We start from the raw sequence: 17539 nt of genomic DNA, 5'->3' as shown, positions 1-17539 counted from the left end.
TGTTTGACATACAGCTCAAAGAATTCTTAAGATAAGAGGTAAAAGAAACACTTACTTTGCCCAGACAACTTTTTTGTAGAAATTCTTTTCACGAGACTAAAATTTACGATCAGTAAAGATGGTGCACAAAAAAGTTAAAAGCAGCATGAATTGATTATGGAACTTTGTAGAATATAAATATGGAATGATTGTCTCAGAAAAAGTTTGTGTTTCTCTTGTTCTGATGTTCAGTGGTTTTGTTATCTATCTAGTTAAGTAAGTTGCAGTGTTTGTCTGCTGTTTCCATATTGCAGTTAAACAGTACTCCAAGACTGAGGATTTTATTGTTGGTAGAAAATTAAACTAAAGAATAAATGTGGGTTGTGTTCTTGGTGGTACTTTGAGTCAGTTCCTCCTGTGACACAAATGATACACCTGTTCTTGTTACAGTTAGCTTCCAGTAGCTTGTGTAAATAGTGAGAACAAAATAGTTCACTGGAAACTTGCATTCATTTGCTATATTAAATGCAAAAGCCTAAATAAAAGGCTCTTTACCTAGATAAGCCACGAGTTTCATAGATAAATCAGCACACTGTAGTGGATGTGTGATTTTTACAGCACATCGTCACTTGGTGATTATTTTTAAAATGTAATAGGCCATTCCTAGTGCTCGAGCGCATTGATAGGTAGCAGAGTATTGATTTGTCAGATGAACTGGCTTTTTTTTTTTTTTTGGCTTCCCGTTTTATGTGCATCATCTTATCTGTATTTTCTGTTCAAAAAAACGTAAACCAAAGTTGTTTTCCCCTACTTCTTAATAAAGTAATTTCCCGTACCATATGGAATGTGATTTCTTAACATGAATTATGTGGAGGAGAAAATATTCATAGCTCACTAGCAAAAAGGGAGAGGAAAAGATTTGTGCAAGTCATTTGGATGTGCAATGGACTTTTTGTCCATTAAAAGTTTGAGAGTGGAGTTCAAGTGAGAAACAGATACGGGAGGTAAGGAAAAAGTATTAACTGACGTGAGCTTCTCTGTTAGCTGCTTGGATTGCAGTTTGTTCGTAAGAGGTAGTCTGGCAGCATTTGTGAAACAGGTTTACTTGGATGTAACAAGGCTTGGGAATGGGGGTTGAATGAGAGTCTTTAAAAGCGTTTTAAGAGCCTATCACTAACAGCACTTAAACTGCTTCAATTGTGTATCGCTGTTGGACACAGTAGTATAACTTTCATCTTCTTGTAACTCTAGTAGTTACCTGTTCAGCGATGCCCTTGTTAAGGAAAGCTGTTTGCTGTAGCATTTCTCAGCCTCTAGCCAGAGATTAATGCCAGACAATATGCATTATTAACAATCCACGACACCATCTCCACAGTGAAGTTTTTTTTCTCCCTCCATGCATGGATCAACCAGAGTGAGGTATGGCCTCAGTGATGGCTGGTCTGTGATCCACGGTGTTTGGTACCGCTTACGCTTGGGGAGGGGGGAGAGTTGGGAATCTCAGCTCTCTGGGGTTATGGTCTTCATTCCCATTCAGCAGAAATTCGTGAGGGATGTGCCGTCAGATTTCTGAAGTTTCTACGATGTGTTTGCTATTATTCATCTTGGGGTATCTTGAATAATGATTGGTATCATGTTGTCGGTCTTACTGTTTTCAAGAGGGGTTTTTCTTTCCCAGATTTGAGGGGGTTTATACTATTTCAGGTATCTCAATAAAGAAAATTATTTTGTTTTCCTGCTTTGATACAAACAAAACCTAGGAAACTAATATGGTCTGATTAAAATGCTGTAGTAAATTGAGAACAGTATTGTCAGATATTCTTTTACATCTGATTAAGTCAAGAGAGACCTATTTGAATGATGGTAGTGGATGTAAATGATGTTCCCTTAACTGCTGTAATACACTTGTCTTCAGTAGTTTGGTTGTTTGGTTTTTTTTTTTTTTCTATCCTGAGCTAGGCAGAGTTTGAGTAATTAAATAAGTACTTTTTTTTAAACCCTTTTCAAGTTAAATGCTCTGGATTTAACTTGGTTTCTGTGAGAGTCAGTAAGCATATTTAATGTGCAGAATGTATAATAGCATTTTCATTTCCAGTTGCTGAGTATGAAGCAGTACTGGCGGAAAGCATCTCTTTGAAAGCATTGTTGTTTCCTCTCCACCAGAAGGCACTGCCTCCCCAAGTTTAAAAGCAACTGCATTCAAATTGTTTTTATTTAGTTCCTTGGGATACATTGAATTGGTGATTGGAAGTCTTGTGGTCTATATTTAATGTGGTTTTTTAAGTGTTTCTCTGGACTAGAGCTCTTGTTTTCCACAAGAATCACGCAATTTTCTATTTCAAATAAAAATTGTATATTACGCAGCTTTGAACAGAAGTGTTTTTCTGATCTTCCTTCCATGTGCCCGTTCTATTGCAGGAATGGTTCCTATTTTGAAAAGGTACAGTGACTCCATTTTGCAAGATTTGTATTGTAAACTTTTCTGAGGTTTTATGACTTCCTAAGCCTCAGAAGTATCAGATGCCCTGCAGTACGGTTGCAGTTCCTTCCCTGTCACATGGATGGATGTACTGAACAACACTCTCTTTGTGACTGTGCTGGAGACTGGGATCTTTTCTGAAGAGTTTTCCTTACCGTACGCACAGGCAGCCTCCTCCCACTGTTTCTGAAATAGACTCCTCCACGGGAGCAAAGCGCGGAGCTGTGCTTGCCTCTTGCTGGAGGGCTGATGGAGGAGGCCTCAGGTGGGATTGCCATGTGAGGGAGGGCCCTGGGCCTTGGGGAAGTGCTGTGCCAGGGAGCAGACACCTCCCGTGGGCAGGTTTATCTGGTCCATGGCTTTTATACTGAAAAAAACCCAAAACCTGTAAGTTGCAGCCCAGTTTTGATAGAGTACATGGGGTCACTGTGCTTCCAGAATAGCATTAATACTATTTCTTAGGCACTTCAGTATTTAGTGAGTATTCCAATAACACTGAGTACTGTCACTGCCATAACATTAAAACACTGAAGAAAGCATCTAGTTTCCTCTGGACACCATTGTAGTTTTCCAGAATACAACGGAGTCTATTCAGATAACATTTAGAAGTCCTTGAGTCTGTACTTAAACAGTGTATTTTTTTTATATTTCTAGCACCAGACTGCTGCAGCAGAGGTATAAAGTAATAGAAACTTAAATTGTAGAATAGTTTCTAAGAAGGAGTGGCTGTTTTAGCTTGCTGTGTTCTGTGTCCATGTTACATTTTCACTATGCTTTCTTTTAAAACTGAGTACAAATTGCATTGCGTATAGGCTGTGTTGCTAAACTACATTTACATTTTCTGTTGTTGACTCCTGTATAATGAAATGCATTGAATTGAGGAATATGCATTTGTGTCTACTATAGCTCTTGCAGCTAGTTTGGATTATTTGTCATGGCTCCAAATTGCTCTTGATTTAGCTTGCTGTAAATTTTGGTGGAGGAGAATTGTTGTGTTTGAAGGGGCAACAAGGCTAAAGCTTGCATCATGTAGTGCCTCATTATAACAGGTGGGAAAACAAGGTGAGATTCCTAGTTAGTCATAGATTAATTACGGTTTAAAAAGAAGAACTAGTTCCTTTATTGTACCTTAAGATCTCTCTCTTAATAGTTATAAAGGAGTTTCAAGAGTATGTAGAACCTGAAGAAGGCTACCAAGGATCACCGCAGAGAAGAGGCCCTTCTGGCCAAGAGGATGAACACGTTTCTTTGCCACTTGGAGAAAATGTGCTGACTCATAACCTTGGTATTCCTGTGCTGGTAGTTTGTACAAAAGTGAGTTTTTAGTTCTGTTTGCTACTACAGAAAAGTTTAATTTACTTTTCTTTTAGAAGGCATGCTTTATACAGACATGCAAAATGAATTCTGGATTAATATTAAAGGTATTTATTTTAAAAGCAAACTTCTGCCATTAGTGTCAACTTTCAATTTTGCAGAAGGGGTAATAACCTTATAAATTATGTTAATTACTTGCTCTTTTGAGTTATTGGTGGCATTTTAAAGCCAAAGGCTCTAAGTAAATGTAATGTGTGTGTAGTATTAAGGAAGCTGTTTTATGATGTACTGGGATCAAATGACTGGGGTTTTCTCATTTTATTTTTCTCCCTTGCTTCCAGTGTGATGCAGTGAGCGTACTCGAGAAGGAGCATGATTACAGAGAAGAACACTTCGACTTCATTCAGTCACACATTCGTAGATTCTGCTTACAGTGTATCCTTTCCTGCAGTGAAGAGATTTGCTGTAATCTGGAAGCAAGAAAATATGTTTTAGTGTTGAATTGCACATAAAATTAATCTGAGAAATTGCCCTTCAAGATTGCTTGGTATTCAGTTTGTTACTGTGTAGCACTTGTTGTTTTGGAAATGTTGAGAAACGTGTAAAACTTCCAATAGGTTTTTAAATTGTGCATGGGAATTGGAACTTTTGTTCCTTTACAAAGGATTTGTCTTGTACTTTGTGAGGTGGTTTTCCTTGGTTTTCCCCTTGGAACTTGCAGTTTCCATATAAACTTGAGATCTCGGCAGTCTCGAGTTTTTTAATTTTTCAAAGGTAAGTGCTTGGGAGGGTAGGTAGCTTTTGTATATGTCAAAGAAAAGTATCATGAGTCTTCTCCTGTTCAGCCTTCCTCTCCCTGAATACTAAATGGCTGTAGCTTTTGCCTTGAACTACTCCTCAAAATTAGGTCCAGCAGAGATATGTGTGTTCTCTCAAGTTTTGAAATTCTTACTATAGTTTAAAAAGCGTATCTTCCATAATTTTCCTTAAATACATAATCAGATGGAGCTGCCTTGATTTATACATCAGTTAAGGAGGAGAAGAACCTTGATCTGTTGTATAAGTACATTGTACATAAAACATACGGTTTTCAGTTTACCACACCTGCCTTAGTGGTAGAAAAGGATGCAGTTTTTATGTAAGTATAAGCAGCATGGTTTCAGAGTGTTTTCTATTAAGCACTACACTTTTACAAGATATATATAGAAATAATTTGAATAGTTTGCGTTGTTCAAAAGCTTAATATGAGAGTCTTCTGAAATCCTGAATTAAAAAACTTAGTGCAAAAAACAACTTACTTGGGTTACTTGACTCAGAATATACCATTCTAGTTATTTAGTATCTTTGTAAGACTGGTGTGTAATAAAATTGCCTTGTTCAGATAGAGGGTAGTAAATAAATGGTCTCTGCAGAGGCACTTTTAGTGACTGAAAAGGCATAGCTTTCCTTCTTTTTATAGACCTGCCGGTTGGGACAATGAAAAGAAAATTGCCATTTTACATGAAAACTTTACAACAGTGAAACCAGAAGATGCATATGAGGATTTCATTGTAAAACCTCCTGTAAGAAAGGTAAAAAAGGGGTAAATTCTTCCCTGCCCCCCACCCACAAAGTGCCGTTTGCTTGAATGGCTGCTAATAACTACTAATGTTGAAGAACTCCGAATTTAAATGTAATTTTTTTTGTGTGTATCCAAATGCATGAAACATTAAGCTTTCATTTTTCAGTTGTTTAAAATACTTCAAGCAAACATGGAAACCATTCACCTTACTGAATGAAAGGCAGTCCAAAAGTAACCATTTCACATGAACCTTTTTGCACCTGTAGGGCAAAAACACTCTTTGAAAATGGGGAATATTGTTGTAGGACTTGAACAGTTTACACACACAGACACACAGAGCATCGAGGTTACCATGTAAAGGCAAATACTGTGAAACAAGACGGTATATTGCTATTGCATTAACATATTATTAATGACAGATTTCTTCATGTAAGGCTTCATAAGAACAGTAAATAATCCATATAAATTCTGTATATTGCTAGTTTTGCGAGTATAGGCGCACAGGAATAGGAGAGATGTAAAATGGATAATACGGAAAATTGTAAATGAAAACTGTATTCTGGTCTGCATTGGAAAGCTTCTTTTACAACTTTCTTACACACTTAACGTTTCCAGGGAAAGATCTAATCCTGTTGTTTGTAATTCATGGCACCTACAGGAAGTAATCATTGCTTAGTAGTAGTGCTGTGACTGGTAAGAGCTAGTGTAATGCTTTTGAGGGCCAAGGGATTGAGTGTGGGGTCTTGCGGAGTAAGGTAACATCAGGTATTTTAAGAGATACTGATGAGATTAAAACCTAAATTTTGAGGTGAATGTGGCTACTTTACAAGTACTCCTCTTGCTAGGAGAATACCCACAGGCTGGCTCAGTGCTAGTCTACTCCATTCACTTAAAATGCTTTTTTTTCAATTACAACTTCTTAAATGTTACTTACTCCTTTAAATGTGAAAGAAGTTGTGTTTTGTTTTTCTAAAAAGTAAAGAATGGTATTGAAGTTTTGCCTCTTTTTCTTTCCTTTTGATCACTAAAACACAAAACCAGTTACAGTATTCTCAATTTTTACTTCTAAAAACAAAATACTTTGTTCAACAGTTAGTCCACGATAAAGAGCTGGCAGCAGAAGATGAACAAGTATTTCTTATGAAGCAGCAGGTAAGAATGGAAGAATGAAAATAAGTCCTTACTAAAGATTTCAATTTAAGCTCTCTGTTGTTATTGCCTTTAGTTTTTCATTCCTCATTTAAATCACTAGGTAGCCACTTTTCAGCCTTGCAAATTCAGATGTAATTTTGAAATAAGTCTTTTCTTTATTTAAACAAATACCAGGAGAAAGTATAGCCACTTATCTGGGCAAGTTGAAAGGAAAATATGCTGAGAACAGAAATAATTTACATGTCACAGGAGAAACGCAAGAAGTCAAATTGAAATTTCACAACATAGATGTATTGATGTATAAAATATAAATACTTCTAAAATGTAACATCTTAGCACTGCAGTTTTCTAACAGCCAGAGGCTTGAAAGACTGTAGGGTGTCAAGTTGGTTATGCTGTATTTTGTTATTTTCTTTACTGCTCTATTTAAAAAACCTAACGATACTTTCCTATATAATTGATTATAAATATCGTAGAGGTTGCAGACCTTGGTGTTTATGGTTCTGACTTGCAGTTCTGGAAGGGCTGTGTAAGACAAAGGACTGCAGCTTATTTACTCCTTTTAACTGTCCTCTAGTGGTAAAGTCTGGAAGCATATAAATACCAAAGAGGAAGCCTGGAAATAGAAATAGGGGGAAAAAAATCAAAGAAATTAATGATTAGTCAGCTTCACTCTATATTATTCCTTTATATTTTTCTGAAATATATTTAATATTCCAAATATGTTGTTTTTGCAGTCATTCCTTGCCAAACAGCCAGCAACGCCTACAAGAGCATCAGTAAGTAGATCCAAGAGAAGAGTAGGAGGTGTTTTGTTCCCTTCTAGGGAAGAGGGAATGATTCTAACCTGTAGAAGTTCGTTTTGTAAATGAAAATGTAAAATACATAATCGCCCCAGACGGCAGAAAGTAATTTAAAAAAATAAAAAAAAGTGGCAATACTTAAAAATGTTGCCTGTAAATTACTTCATTCTAATTCACTGCGGAAACAGAAATACCTGACAATTATTGAACTGAAAATTTCCTGTAGGGATTCATCCTTTCTTTTAGTGGAGGCACATGCCCAGAATAACTGTTGTTTTGGTTTGTATTTTTGTTTCCCTAGTGTGCATACACTACAGTGCTAATATAAAGGTTTTAAAAGTAACTTGTGTGTAATGTAACACTTGCTTTATGTAACTAACCCACTTAAGTTCTGATTTGTGTGATTTGGACTTTTTTTAAGGAATCTCCTGCAAGAGGCCCTGCAGGATCCCCAAGAACTCAAGGCAGAGCTGGTCCTGCCAATGTACCCAGTGCCTCACCAATAACATCAGTTAAGAAACCAGATCCAAATATTAAAAGTATGAATAAGCATTTTACTGTTGTGGTTTTTTTTTTCCTTCAAAAAATAAATCCTGTTTTGTAGAAAGATTTTGGAAATTTATATACTAATGGTATAGTTAGTTTAATAACAGGAATGAGTTAATGACAGAGCTTCAGGTTTTCTTTTTTTCTTCTTTTTGTCATTCATATGACTTGAAGTAGAGTTCTGCTACTGGCAAGCAGTCAGAGTTCAAATGCATTATTTCCCTAATATTTGCCTAAATATGCTTATTATGCATCAGTTGGATTATTAGAGTGAGGACTGCTGTAAACTACATGCAGTTTTATACTTCATATTACTGTTCTGGAATCCACAATGAAACTTGTTCTTCTACTAAACCCTCTCTAGAATGTCATTTTCTAAAGTACATGGAATAACTTGGAAATTATTTTTCCAAACCTTTGCACACCCTCAGCCCTAAGGTGGAGCTCCACATTGCTGAGTGGTTTCTTTCCTCTCTGCATTAAGAAGGTTGGTAGCACTGGTGTTGTTTTTAATTGCGCGCTGTGGTGTCATACCTCACTTCCAGTGGATAAAGTACTCATGCAGTTGTAGATCGTGTCTTATTGCTGTGTATCCAAGTTCTGATTTATGAAAAGTAACGTGGCATTTAAGACTGCACTAAAATGGCTGTGCGATTTGTGCAAGGCTTACAAATCTTTAAATTGTACATTCATACTTAATGCTTTCTTTCTTGGCTTCTACATTTAGAAAAAACAAAAGCATACAAATAATTAGATTAAAATTCTGTGAAACCCCCGTATTCCAGAAGAGCAGTAATATGCTTTCAGTCATCTCTGACTTTGCCGAAGAATGCAAAGGACTACTGTCTTTAAATTGAGCAGGGAAAGACTTTCTCATATTTGAGGCTTATTTCCTTGATTGGTAAGAGAGTTAGTTATGTGTGTATGTAAAAAACCAAGTTCTGTCATTTACCACCAATAACTATTCTGTGGTATATAGATGCATGTATTTGTTTTTTATTTAGATAATGCTGCAAGTGAAGGTGTCTTGGCTAGTTTCTTCAACAGTCTCTTGAGCAAAAAGACTGGTTCTCCTGGGAGTCCTGGTGCTGGAGGAGTGCAAAGTACAGCCAAGAAATCAGGTACTGGACTTGTTATTGCAGGCTGGTTTGCAGCTTTTTAGTATTTGGCCCACATTGGTCAAACTGTGCATATCTTCTAAACTGGTCAGTGAAGTGACAGACCTTGACTGATGACAATGCCAAAATGTGTAGTCTTTAAAAAAAAGAACTAAACTACTGCAATTTCACAACTCCAGGGCTTCTGTTAAGCCTGCTACATCTTGATTCTTTGACCGAAGTTATATTGCTGGATTATAAATTACATTTGAGTCTTGGTCATATTCAGAAAATGCTGATTCCATTTTTTTACTTGAGAATTCCTTCCTCTCTTGAGACTTAACTTGTTGCTTAAAGGATGTGCAGTTTATTGGGTTTGGACTGTAGTTTCCAGTCAAACGATTGAAATCTCTCCAGAGTTCAAGTTTAAATGAATTACTGTTTATGACAGCTTGAAGTTATTCTCTCATAAATTAATTAGTATTTTATTGTGATCCAACACAACTGGTAAGACTGATCAAGTGGATTTGTTCTGTGTATGGGACTAAGACTGCATTGTATGAGATTATTTGCTGATAAGTAATTGCACTGTTTAGGTGAAAATCAAGAAACCCATCAGAATACTTGGCACCTATACAAAACTCAGTGTTGTGAAATGCATGGTTGTTCCACCTGATAGTAGAAATTTACTGTTTTGATTTTTTAACTGTTTCTTTTTGATGCTGGCTTTCCCATCACACTTAGCATTCAGGAGCCTTCCTTACAGAATTATTTTACTACTATATTATTGATAGATATTCTACTTCTGATCCCAAACTTGTTAGATCATGTAAAATTTAATGGTGACGCCAAACCTGTGGTTTCTGATGCTTAGAGGAGAGTGTGAGGCCCAGCCAGACATTCTGAACTGGAAATGAAAAGTATTTGATGCCAGCCACAGTGATGATATTGCCAGTGAGAGAACCAGAGCAGTTGTTGGAGTGTGGGTCTTTGAACTGAAACTAGTCCTAGAGAGGAGACATAAGGATTTATTTGAAAATGGCTAGAATTTGGCTTATGGGAAGTCAATTATTTTGTTGGGGTTTTTTCATTATAGCATGATGAATTCTCTAATTTATCTTTAGTAAATTCATTTATAGTAAAGATAATAATTAAAGAATTATTTGTATTCGATTATTTGCATATTATTATTGTATCTACATTATAACAATATTTAATCAATTCTTTGTTGATCCAGAATGCCTTCTTCGGCTAAACACTGAAAGGTGTCTCCTGCTTCATCAAGTGCAGCTTCATGCTATTGCTGACCACAACGTCACGTTAACTGTTTTTATAGAAATAGGACTAGAAATATTTTTTAGGAATTACTTTATCCACGCTCTTCATCTAAAGCAGAATCAGTTAGGGAGTTCCTGGCTAGCAATTAAAAGCAAACAAACTCTGAAATAAAAGGTGTAATGTCATCTCTCCTGGAAGACAATTAACAAGTACTTAATTTCTTAGTTATTTTTTCTCTTGTACAGTCGGTGTTTCTTAATCCCTGTACTATTGTCTTGTTTGAGTTGGGGCAGGGGTCTGTGTTGCCCCCTTTCTGTTTGCAGCAGCCTTTTGCCTGTGGGAAAGCTGTTACCCTTTTGCCTGCGACTTTTGTCTGGACTACAAAAATACGCTTCTGCTGGCCTTTGCTCACAGGACATGTTCTCACAACTCTGATAATTCTTACTGTTCTGCTTTGGACTGTCTACTCCGATGACCTGTTTCTTTTGGTGCTCAGAAATGACTGCAGTATTTCAGACAAGGCTTTGTCTGCCCTAAATAGGGGTTACTTAATCCATGTTATGTGTTGTGCTTCTGTTTAGACATCACAGTGTGATGCAAATTTTTTTTGTATTTGTGTGGTACTGGTCAGGGTTTGTTGTAACAATACAGCCAGTTTAATACAATTCCTGCCTCCTAGTAGGAGGTTTTCTAGTCTGTATAAATTACCTTAGTACTTCAGAAGGTCATATGTTTGCTTGATCGCTGGTTTCCATTCTATTACTATGTACCACTTTGATAATATTTATATAAATAACATTTGACCTCCAATCCTGTCTTTCAAAATCCTTTGTAGTCCCTTCAAGCGTGCTTGCCTACATATCTGGTATCTTCAACAGTTGGACAGGGTGGACTGCTGAGTAAAAATAATGACTAGTACTATGGATAACTACTGGGTGATTTTAAGAATTACAATACACTTATTTTTCTGAAATATCCAGACTGGTTTTTTTTCTAGTTTATTTATATGAAGGTTATGTGAGATGTGATATGGACCACTTCTCCCTTCTCCACAGGACCTGTTATCCTATCATAGAAATTTGGTTGGCTTGACACAACTTGTTGGTAACAGATCCATGTTGATTGTTGTGCTGGTAGGCTGTTCGTAAGCACCTAAAACATAATTGCAATTGCTGGAAAAAATACTAGAGTAAAAACTAACTAGTCTGTTATGGGCTTTATTCTTTACTCTTTCAGTCTTATAGAACATCATGTGCCTTTCGGGAGTTTTCAAAGATAACAAATGGCTATGTGTACCATCCCCACCTCCCCTCCCTTGTGTCAGCATTAACTTCTAATTTAAATAAATTATTTATCTCCTGAAACATCTAGAGACAGCAGTCGTACATCCTTTCTTAACTTGTTTTGTTAGACTAAATTAGACAAGTTCTCTTCTAGTGTTCTGTTAGAGGCTGAGCTCTGTTTTCCCTACTAGTTTCTTCTTCATTAGTTCCCATCGTTGGCTTATCTTTTCTTGAACATGGGTGATTAGAAATGTATGCAGCGCTCCAGATATATCTCATTGTAGTGCCTGGTACAGCAGTTCTCTCTCTTTGGTGGAAGCACTTCTCCTGAGTGATCTCAAGGTCGCAGTTGGCTTTTCTTGGCTGCATCAAGTTGGCAGCTCACGCTCATTCCCTGACTTTTGGAACAGAACAGTCGGCTTTCCCTCACAGCAGAATATGCCTGTTCCTTGTCAGCTGATGCGCTCACATCTTATATTCAACCAATATAAGATTAAACTTTCCCAAGAAGGTAAGGGCTCCCAATGTTGGTATCTGAAAAGCTCTTTTTGATTTTTCTAAGGTGCTGGTGGTAACGTAAAAGATTACTTGCTTTATTGTGGAAGAGTTTAGAAGAATATCTTGGAGAAAGCATTTATGGCAGCATCCTCTGTGCAAGTAAATGTACTAAAATGATCTTTGTAGGCATGTTAAATGTCTAATCTCAACTGTTTAAAGAGCTCTGACTCTTCAGAAGGGTGACACTAAAAATACCTAGCTTTAAAGAGACCGTCTGTTTCTCCCACAGCTGTGAATGTCCTGTGGTTGAAATGCTGAGGTTCTGTCACAGGAGGAGGTTGTGGATCTCAACATACTGGTCAGCATAGTTGGTTGATTGGTTTCTGCCCTGTCAATTCTTGAGAGAACGCTGTCATCTGGGCGGATGCTGCTATGTCATGTCCATTTTCCATGCTGTGTAATTCCTCAGCCATCTTACCTCTGTGTTTCTGGACTGTCTTTCTTCCATGTGTTGATTATGATACTTCAAAGAACTTCAGTTGGTCGTTTCTGTGGTGGACTGTTTTGCTTCACATGGACTTCTAGACTTAAAAAGTTATTTCATTTATATTCACAGGAAGATCATTTGCCTCCACCCTTCTATTCCTGTGCAGTAGAGAAAGAACTAGAGTTCCCTGCTTTTGCTGTAATCTAAGGGAGAATGCATATAATTGTGTAGAACCCATCTAACTGAGTAAGGCCATTACCGTCCTTGACAGTGCTTTGTAGGGAAACTGAAAGCAAGTATTAGTTTAATTTATAATGGAGGGGAGATTTTTATTTTCTTAAAAACTGCTCCTTGTATTTCTTCTCCTTTTGAAAAGTGCTCACCCATGGTGGTGGTAAAGGGGAGTGTGTAAACCTACACATCACTGAACAGCTTGGCAATGTTTTTCCTGTCCAGTGTGGGATAGTTGCAGGAGACAGCTGCTTGGTATTATTTTGGAGACTTAAGTATCCAGTTCATCTAGCATTAAAAAAATATAAATTTTTTGTTTAGACCTACAAACCTTTTGATTGGGCAAGAACTTTGTGCGTTTTTTTAAATTGTTTTAGGGTTTAAGTTGTTTTAACTCTAAGGTACCATTAGTCTACATGTAAAGTGTTTTGTATTGTAAGTTACATGTTAAGTTACAAGTTATTGTACTAATTTTTAATTTTGTTTAAATACTCATGCTTTGAGTAGATGCTGTTAAGAGTACTGTAGATGACTAGTGCTTGGATCTAAAACCTCTATAGTGATTAAAGGTAACCTTTTAATGTGGTCATGTCTTTGTACTGTGGAAAAAAACACTTAAATCTCTAACAGTCAAATCTTGCCTTCTTAATGTTTTCAGCATGTACCCTGGAAAAAATCCACCTAATATTTCACACACATTTGAGCTGGAAAACAGATGCTTGTTAAATTCTTTGGCTATGTAAGGAAGCTGTACATGGTTATATAATCTAGTTTTTGTCTAAAAATATAGCTTTTTAATCTTAAATGCTTGTATGCTCTAAGCATTAGAATATATTGTTCCAATTTTAGTGATTAATTTGTCTGTGGGTTTATAATTTTCAGAATGAGAGAATTAAACTGATGGTTCAGTTAGATTTGTTAAGAAGTTTTGAGTCTAATATAAAAATGTAAGATACGCCTTTCCATGAAATACTTCAGTGTGTCTGTTTCCAATTGAAGAAGTCCTTTGAAATGACTGCTCTGAGATATTACATGAATATGCAATTCATGTCCCCTTTTTTAAGGGAAACATTGTCTGCAGACGTAAAAGAGTTCTTCCTGTGAGTTGTTTAATACTAAAATACAGCAAGTGTGTGACCAAACAAATGTGATTTTTATAGCAGGTGTCCTATGTACCTTGGAAAACTTGGATAAAAACTAAATAAATAATATATTTTTTTTAAATAAAAGGCCTTGCTATCAATACTAACAATAAAATTGTATACAGGTGATTTTTATAGAAATTTTTATGTTCTAAATGACCTGATTTTTAAAATTCTAAAACAGCAACTAAGATATATCACAGATATTTTTGTGCTTCATGCTAATGCATTTCATCCCTTTAAACCTTAATATTTATCAGTCTTCACTGGTACACAGGCATCATCTTGCATTGTGTCAGGCCCTGCGTTCTCGAAAAGGTGGCAGAATAATGAGAAAATAAATAATATATTGTCATATAAAAGTAATTTTATGAATACTTGTACTCATTGGTTAAAACATTTCATTGAAATGAAGATTGCTTTAACCTTGTCCTTTTTTTCTTTTTAGGACAAAAAACGGTTTTGACAAATGTTCAAGAGGAACTGGATAGGATGACTCGCAAGCCAGACTCTATGGTAACAACAAACTCTCCTCCAACAGAGAATGAAGCTTGATAGCGCATAAAAAAATGCATATGTAAATGACCAAATAACTATGTATATTGATCTGATAAGACCAGGAATTTTCTGCTATGGCAGATGCTATCAGTTTTCTTGGGGCAGGGGAAATGAGCTTACTACATCATTGCCTTGTCCCGGTAAAAAGTGCACATTCAGGAAGTTTGCATATAAAATCCCTCTGTATAAGATAACCATTTAGAGTTTATATAGGGCAATTCTTTTGGTTTTGGAGGTAAGCAGGTGCAGCTGCATTTCCTGTTGTGAAGAACACAGAGAAGCAAAATGGAGAATTCTTATTAAAATACTACTACTGACTGCACACGAGGCAAGAAAGAGAAATGAAATCCTCTTTTGGAGTTACTGGAATTGGCTACTTGTATGTTTGCAAATGCATTATATTCTTGGAGTGGTGGTGGTGGTAGTGGTGGTGTAACAGAGCATTAATTAGGGGAAAGAAGCCTAGGTAGGGAATGGAGCCCTAAAAGGGGAGAAACAGATTTGGGACAGCGAGAAACTAGAATGTTGGACTGACTGGAGAGGAGCAATGTTGTTAAATCCTGTGTTTCACATAGGGTAAATAATCACTGTTTTAAAAAGACTACTTTACATTGGAGAGTTCCAGGCCAAACACTAAGCATCATGGGAATTTATTCTTGTTATAAATCTCGTTTTAGTTTTTGAAGAAGTCTTAAAGAGTGTGGATGCCCTTTATGGTGTAGCTGACAAAGGGAGAAACTATAACTTGTTTAGATCCAAGTGCCTGGCACAGTGTGTGATGTGTCTTTAGAAGGTGCTTGAACTTATTGTGCACTGTAGTACAAACAGTCACTGTTTGGTTTTATTTTAAAATCAGTAGTTTGGCAATTTGTATTTAATTTTAAGTCCTGTTTTCTGATAGCTTCTGCCTTTTTTTATGCCAAGAGGCTAGCCTATGAAGAGCGGTGGGTGACGTATCATTTTCCCATAATGAAATGTGCTACAGAACACTCTCAGTATTTTTCTTTTTCTTACTTTTTGTAACTAAATATTAGCTACCAAGCTAAAATTGTTTCCTGCCTTAACACCTGTGGAGGTTTTTCAAAAAAACTTTCAAGGCCCTACTCCCAACCACATCTGCTGCAGGTGCAGCCAACTCCAGTTCTGAAGGCAACCTAAAAAGTATGAATGTGTACATGATGGACATACTCAATAACTTGTTCTGTTATTTTCTTTAATGTAGCATTTCATTTGGAAAGATGGATTGTGGTTGTCCCCGTTCTCTAACGGAGCTCTGTCCACGTTCACGTAAAACCATGATTCTGTAAAAGCAAACCTGCTATGGTTACTGAAATGGCACTTTGATTTTTATATATGGTATGCTTGTTTTACATGTACACACTACCATAAATTAAAAATACTAAGCATATTCTGTGCTCTTAATGCTGAAGGGAAAAACCACAATTTGAATTATGCAGAGTTTACTTTTTATTGATATGAACTTGTTGTACTAAATCTGATGTCTGGATATAACTTCCCTAATATATATTGTTACTCAAATATACAGAACTAGATTGACCACTAACACAGTACTGGATGTTAACTTCAAATCCTATGTTACATCAAGAGGCTGTTCTTGTAAGTCTGTCTAAGCATTATCTAGAAAGCTAAGAGTATTTACTTGCCTCTTTGACAAACATTAACATGAGTATGTTATTTGTGCCAGTTTTTTTGTTGAAAATACTATTGTATTTTATTTTATTTTTTACTTCTTTTTTTTAATGAACGGTATGACCTGAAGTTATACAGTTGTCTAGATAACGGTTAGACTAAGACTGTGGCTGGCTGGTGGGTAATGTGGATGTACTTGCTGGTATAATGGGTGCCAGCTGCAAGTTACCACACCAGAAGAAGTAATTACACACTGTCCTTCTGACACTGAAAATTGAGATTGGAGACTAAAACATCAAAAACCTGACAGGAAAATTGAAAAAAATGTGTGATCGTAATGGGATATAGTTGGAAAACCTCAGTCTGAAACTGCATTTTTTTGTTATCTAACCTGATAAGCACTTTCTCTAGTTATATGGCTAAAACTTAAAATCTAAGTACTTTCCCGTTCTATGAAAATGTTAAATAGACAAAAATTGATCAAAACTGATAATGCATGATAACTTACCAGCTTTGCAGAAAGATGCTTCTGACAAAACAAACAGATTTCCGTTTTCTAATCGCAAGTGAATGCTCCTAGTTTATTGAACAAAAGTTGTGAGTAATGTAGCATCCTGTGGTTGCCAAAGCCTGTCAACTTTGGTGAGCTGCACAGTTGTTATTCTGGTGTCTTCAAGCATTGGAACCAAAGGCCAAATTGCAAACAGCCTTTACATTTTCAAGTGAAACTTCATTTTATTTGCAGATACACTTGTATGGTAGACTGTTTAAACTATTATGTGACTATATTTATATGCATTATAGTGACTGCATCTACTGTTCACGTTTAAACTTAAGAAAACAAAAGATGAAAGCATTCAACTTGAAGCAAATAGAGAAGTTTAAAGATTGGCCCTCCATGAAAATGCTGTGGTTATGCTGCTTGATTTTAAGTTTGCACTTTTTTTATTGGCATTTAAAACTGTTTAAACTGAACAGAATTTCGTATTTTATTTAATTTAACTACGTTTAAGGTGACTGCTCTGTACATCATGAACTTAACAATATACATGCTGTAAATGAAAGTTCACTGTCCTGTATACTAAGTTTATTGGGTTTTTTTCCAACTTACAATTAGGACTGCAAATGTATGAAACAAACCTTAGTCCAGTTGTATGGCTTTAACCAGGTGCAGTATGCAGTCATGTGGAATCTTGCTTTCTAGTGCTGGCAAAATGAGGACGTCTTTACTGGCTTCAATAAACACGAATCCAGACTGCTTTATGTTGTGCTGCTTGGTTGTTTTTAAGATCTCCCTTCTAGAGGTCTTTCCGTGGGAGCAGAATATTGGTGAGTTCTGTGAACAGGAGAAATAAGTTGAATAAGAAAAAAGGCTTTTACAGTTGTGTACCTGAATGATAACTTCCTTCTGGGGAGTTCTTGTACTAGCCTTTGCTAATGCAGCTCCTCTCTGGCATTCAGCGCATGCACATTGTGTAAGT

The 17539-nt window shown here is 36.4% G+C and overlaps 1 protein-coding gene across 2 annotated transcripts in view; it reads left to right on the top strand.

Annotated features, from left to right (window-relative positions):
* Positions 1–17317, top strand: part of DYNC1LI2 (dynein cytoplasmic 1 light intermediate chain 2) — a 28726-nt gene extending 11409 nt beyond the window's left edge. For both annotated transcript variants that reach the window (XM_055818594.1, XM_055818592.1), the window contains 9 exons: positions 3609–3772; positions 4114–4207; positions 4775–4910; positions 5232–5343; positions 6426–6485; positions 7223–7264; positions 7710–7827; positions 8839–8955; positions 14299–17317. In XM_055818594.1, the coding sequence (XP_055674569.1) occupies positions 3609–3772; positions 4114–4207; positions 4775–4910; positions 5232–5343; positions 6426–6485; positions 7223–7264; positions 7710–7827; positions 8839–8955; positions 14299–14405 (950 nt within the window). In that variant the 3' untranslated portion in view covers positions 14406–17317. The remainder of the gene's footprint in view (positions 1–3608; positions 3773–4113; positions 4208–4774; positions 4911–5231; positions 5344–6425; positions 6486–7222; positions 7265–7709; positions 7828–8838; positions 8956–14298) is intronic.
* The last annotated feature ends 222 nt before the right edge of the window (positions 17318–17539 follow it).

This window comes from Falco peregrinus, chromosome 14 (genome assembly GCF_023634155.1).
Source record: "Falco peregrinus isolate bFalPer1 chromosome 14, bFalPer1.pri, whole genome shotgun sequence".
NCBI lineage: Eukaryota > Metazoa > Chordata > Aves > Falconiformes > Falconidae > Falco > Falco peregrinus.
The sequence above is the reverse complement of the archived record's forward strand: the minus strand, read 5'-3'. Positions and strand labels throughout refer to the sequence as shown.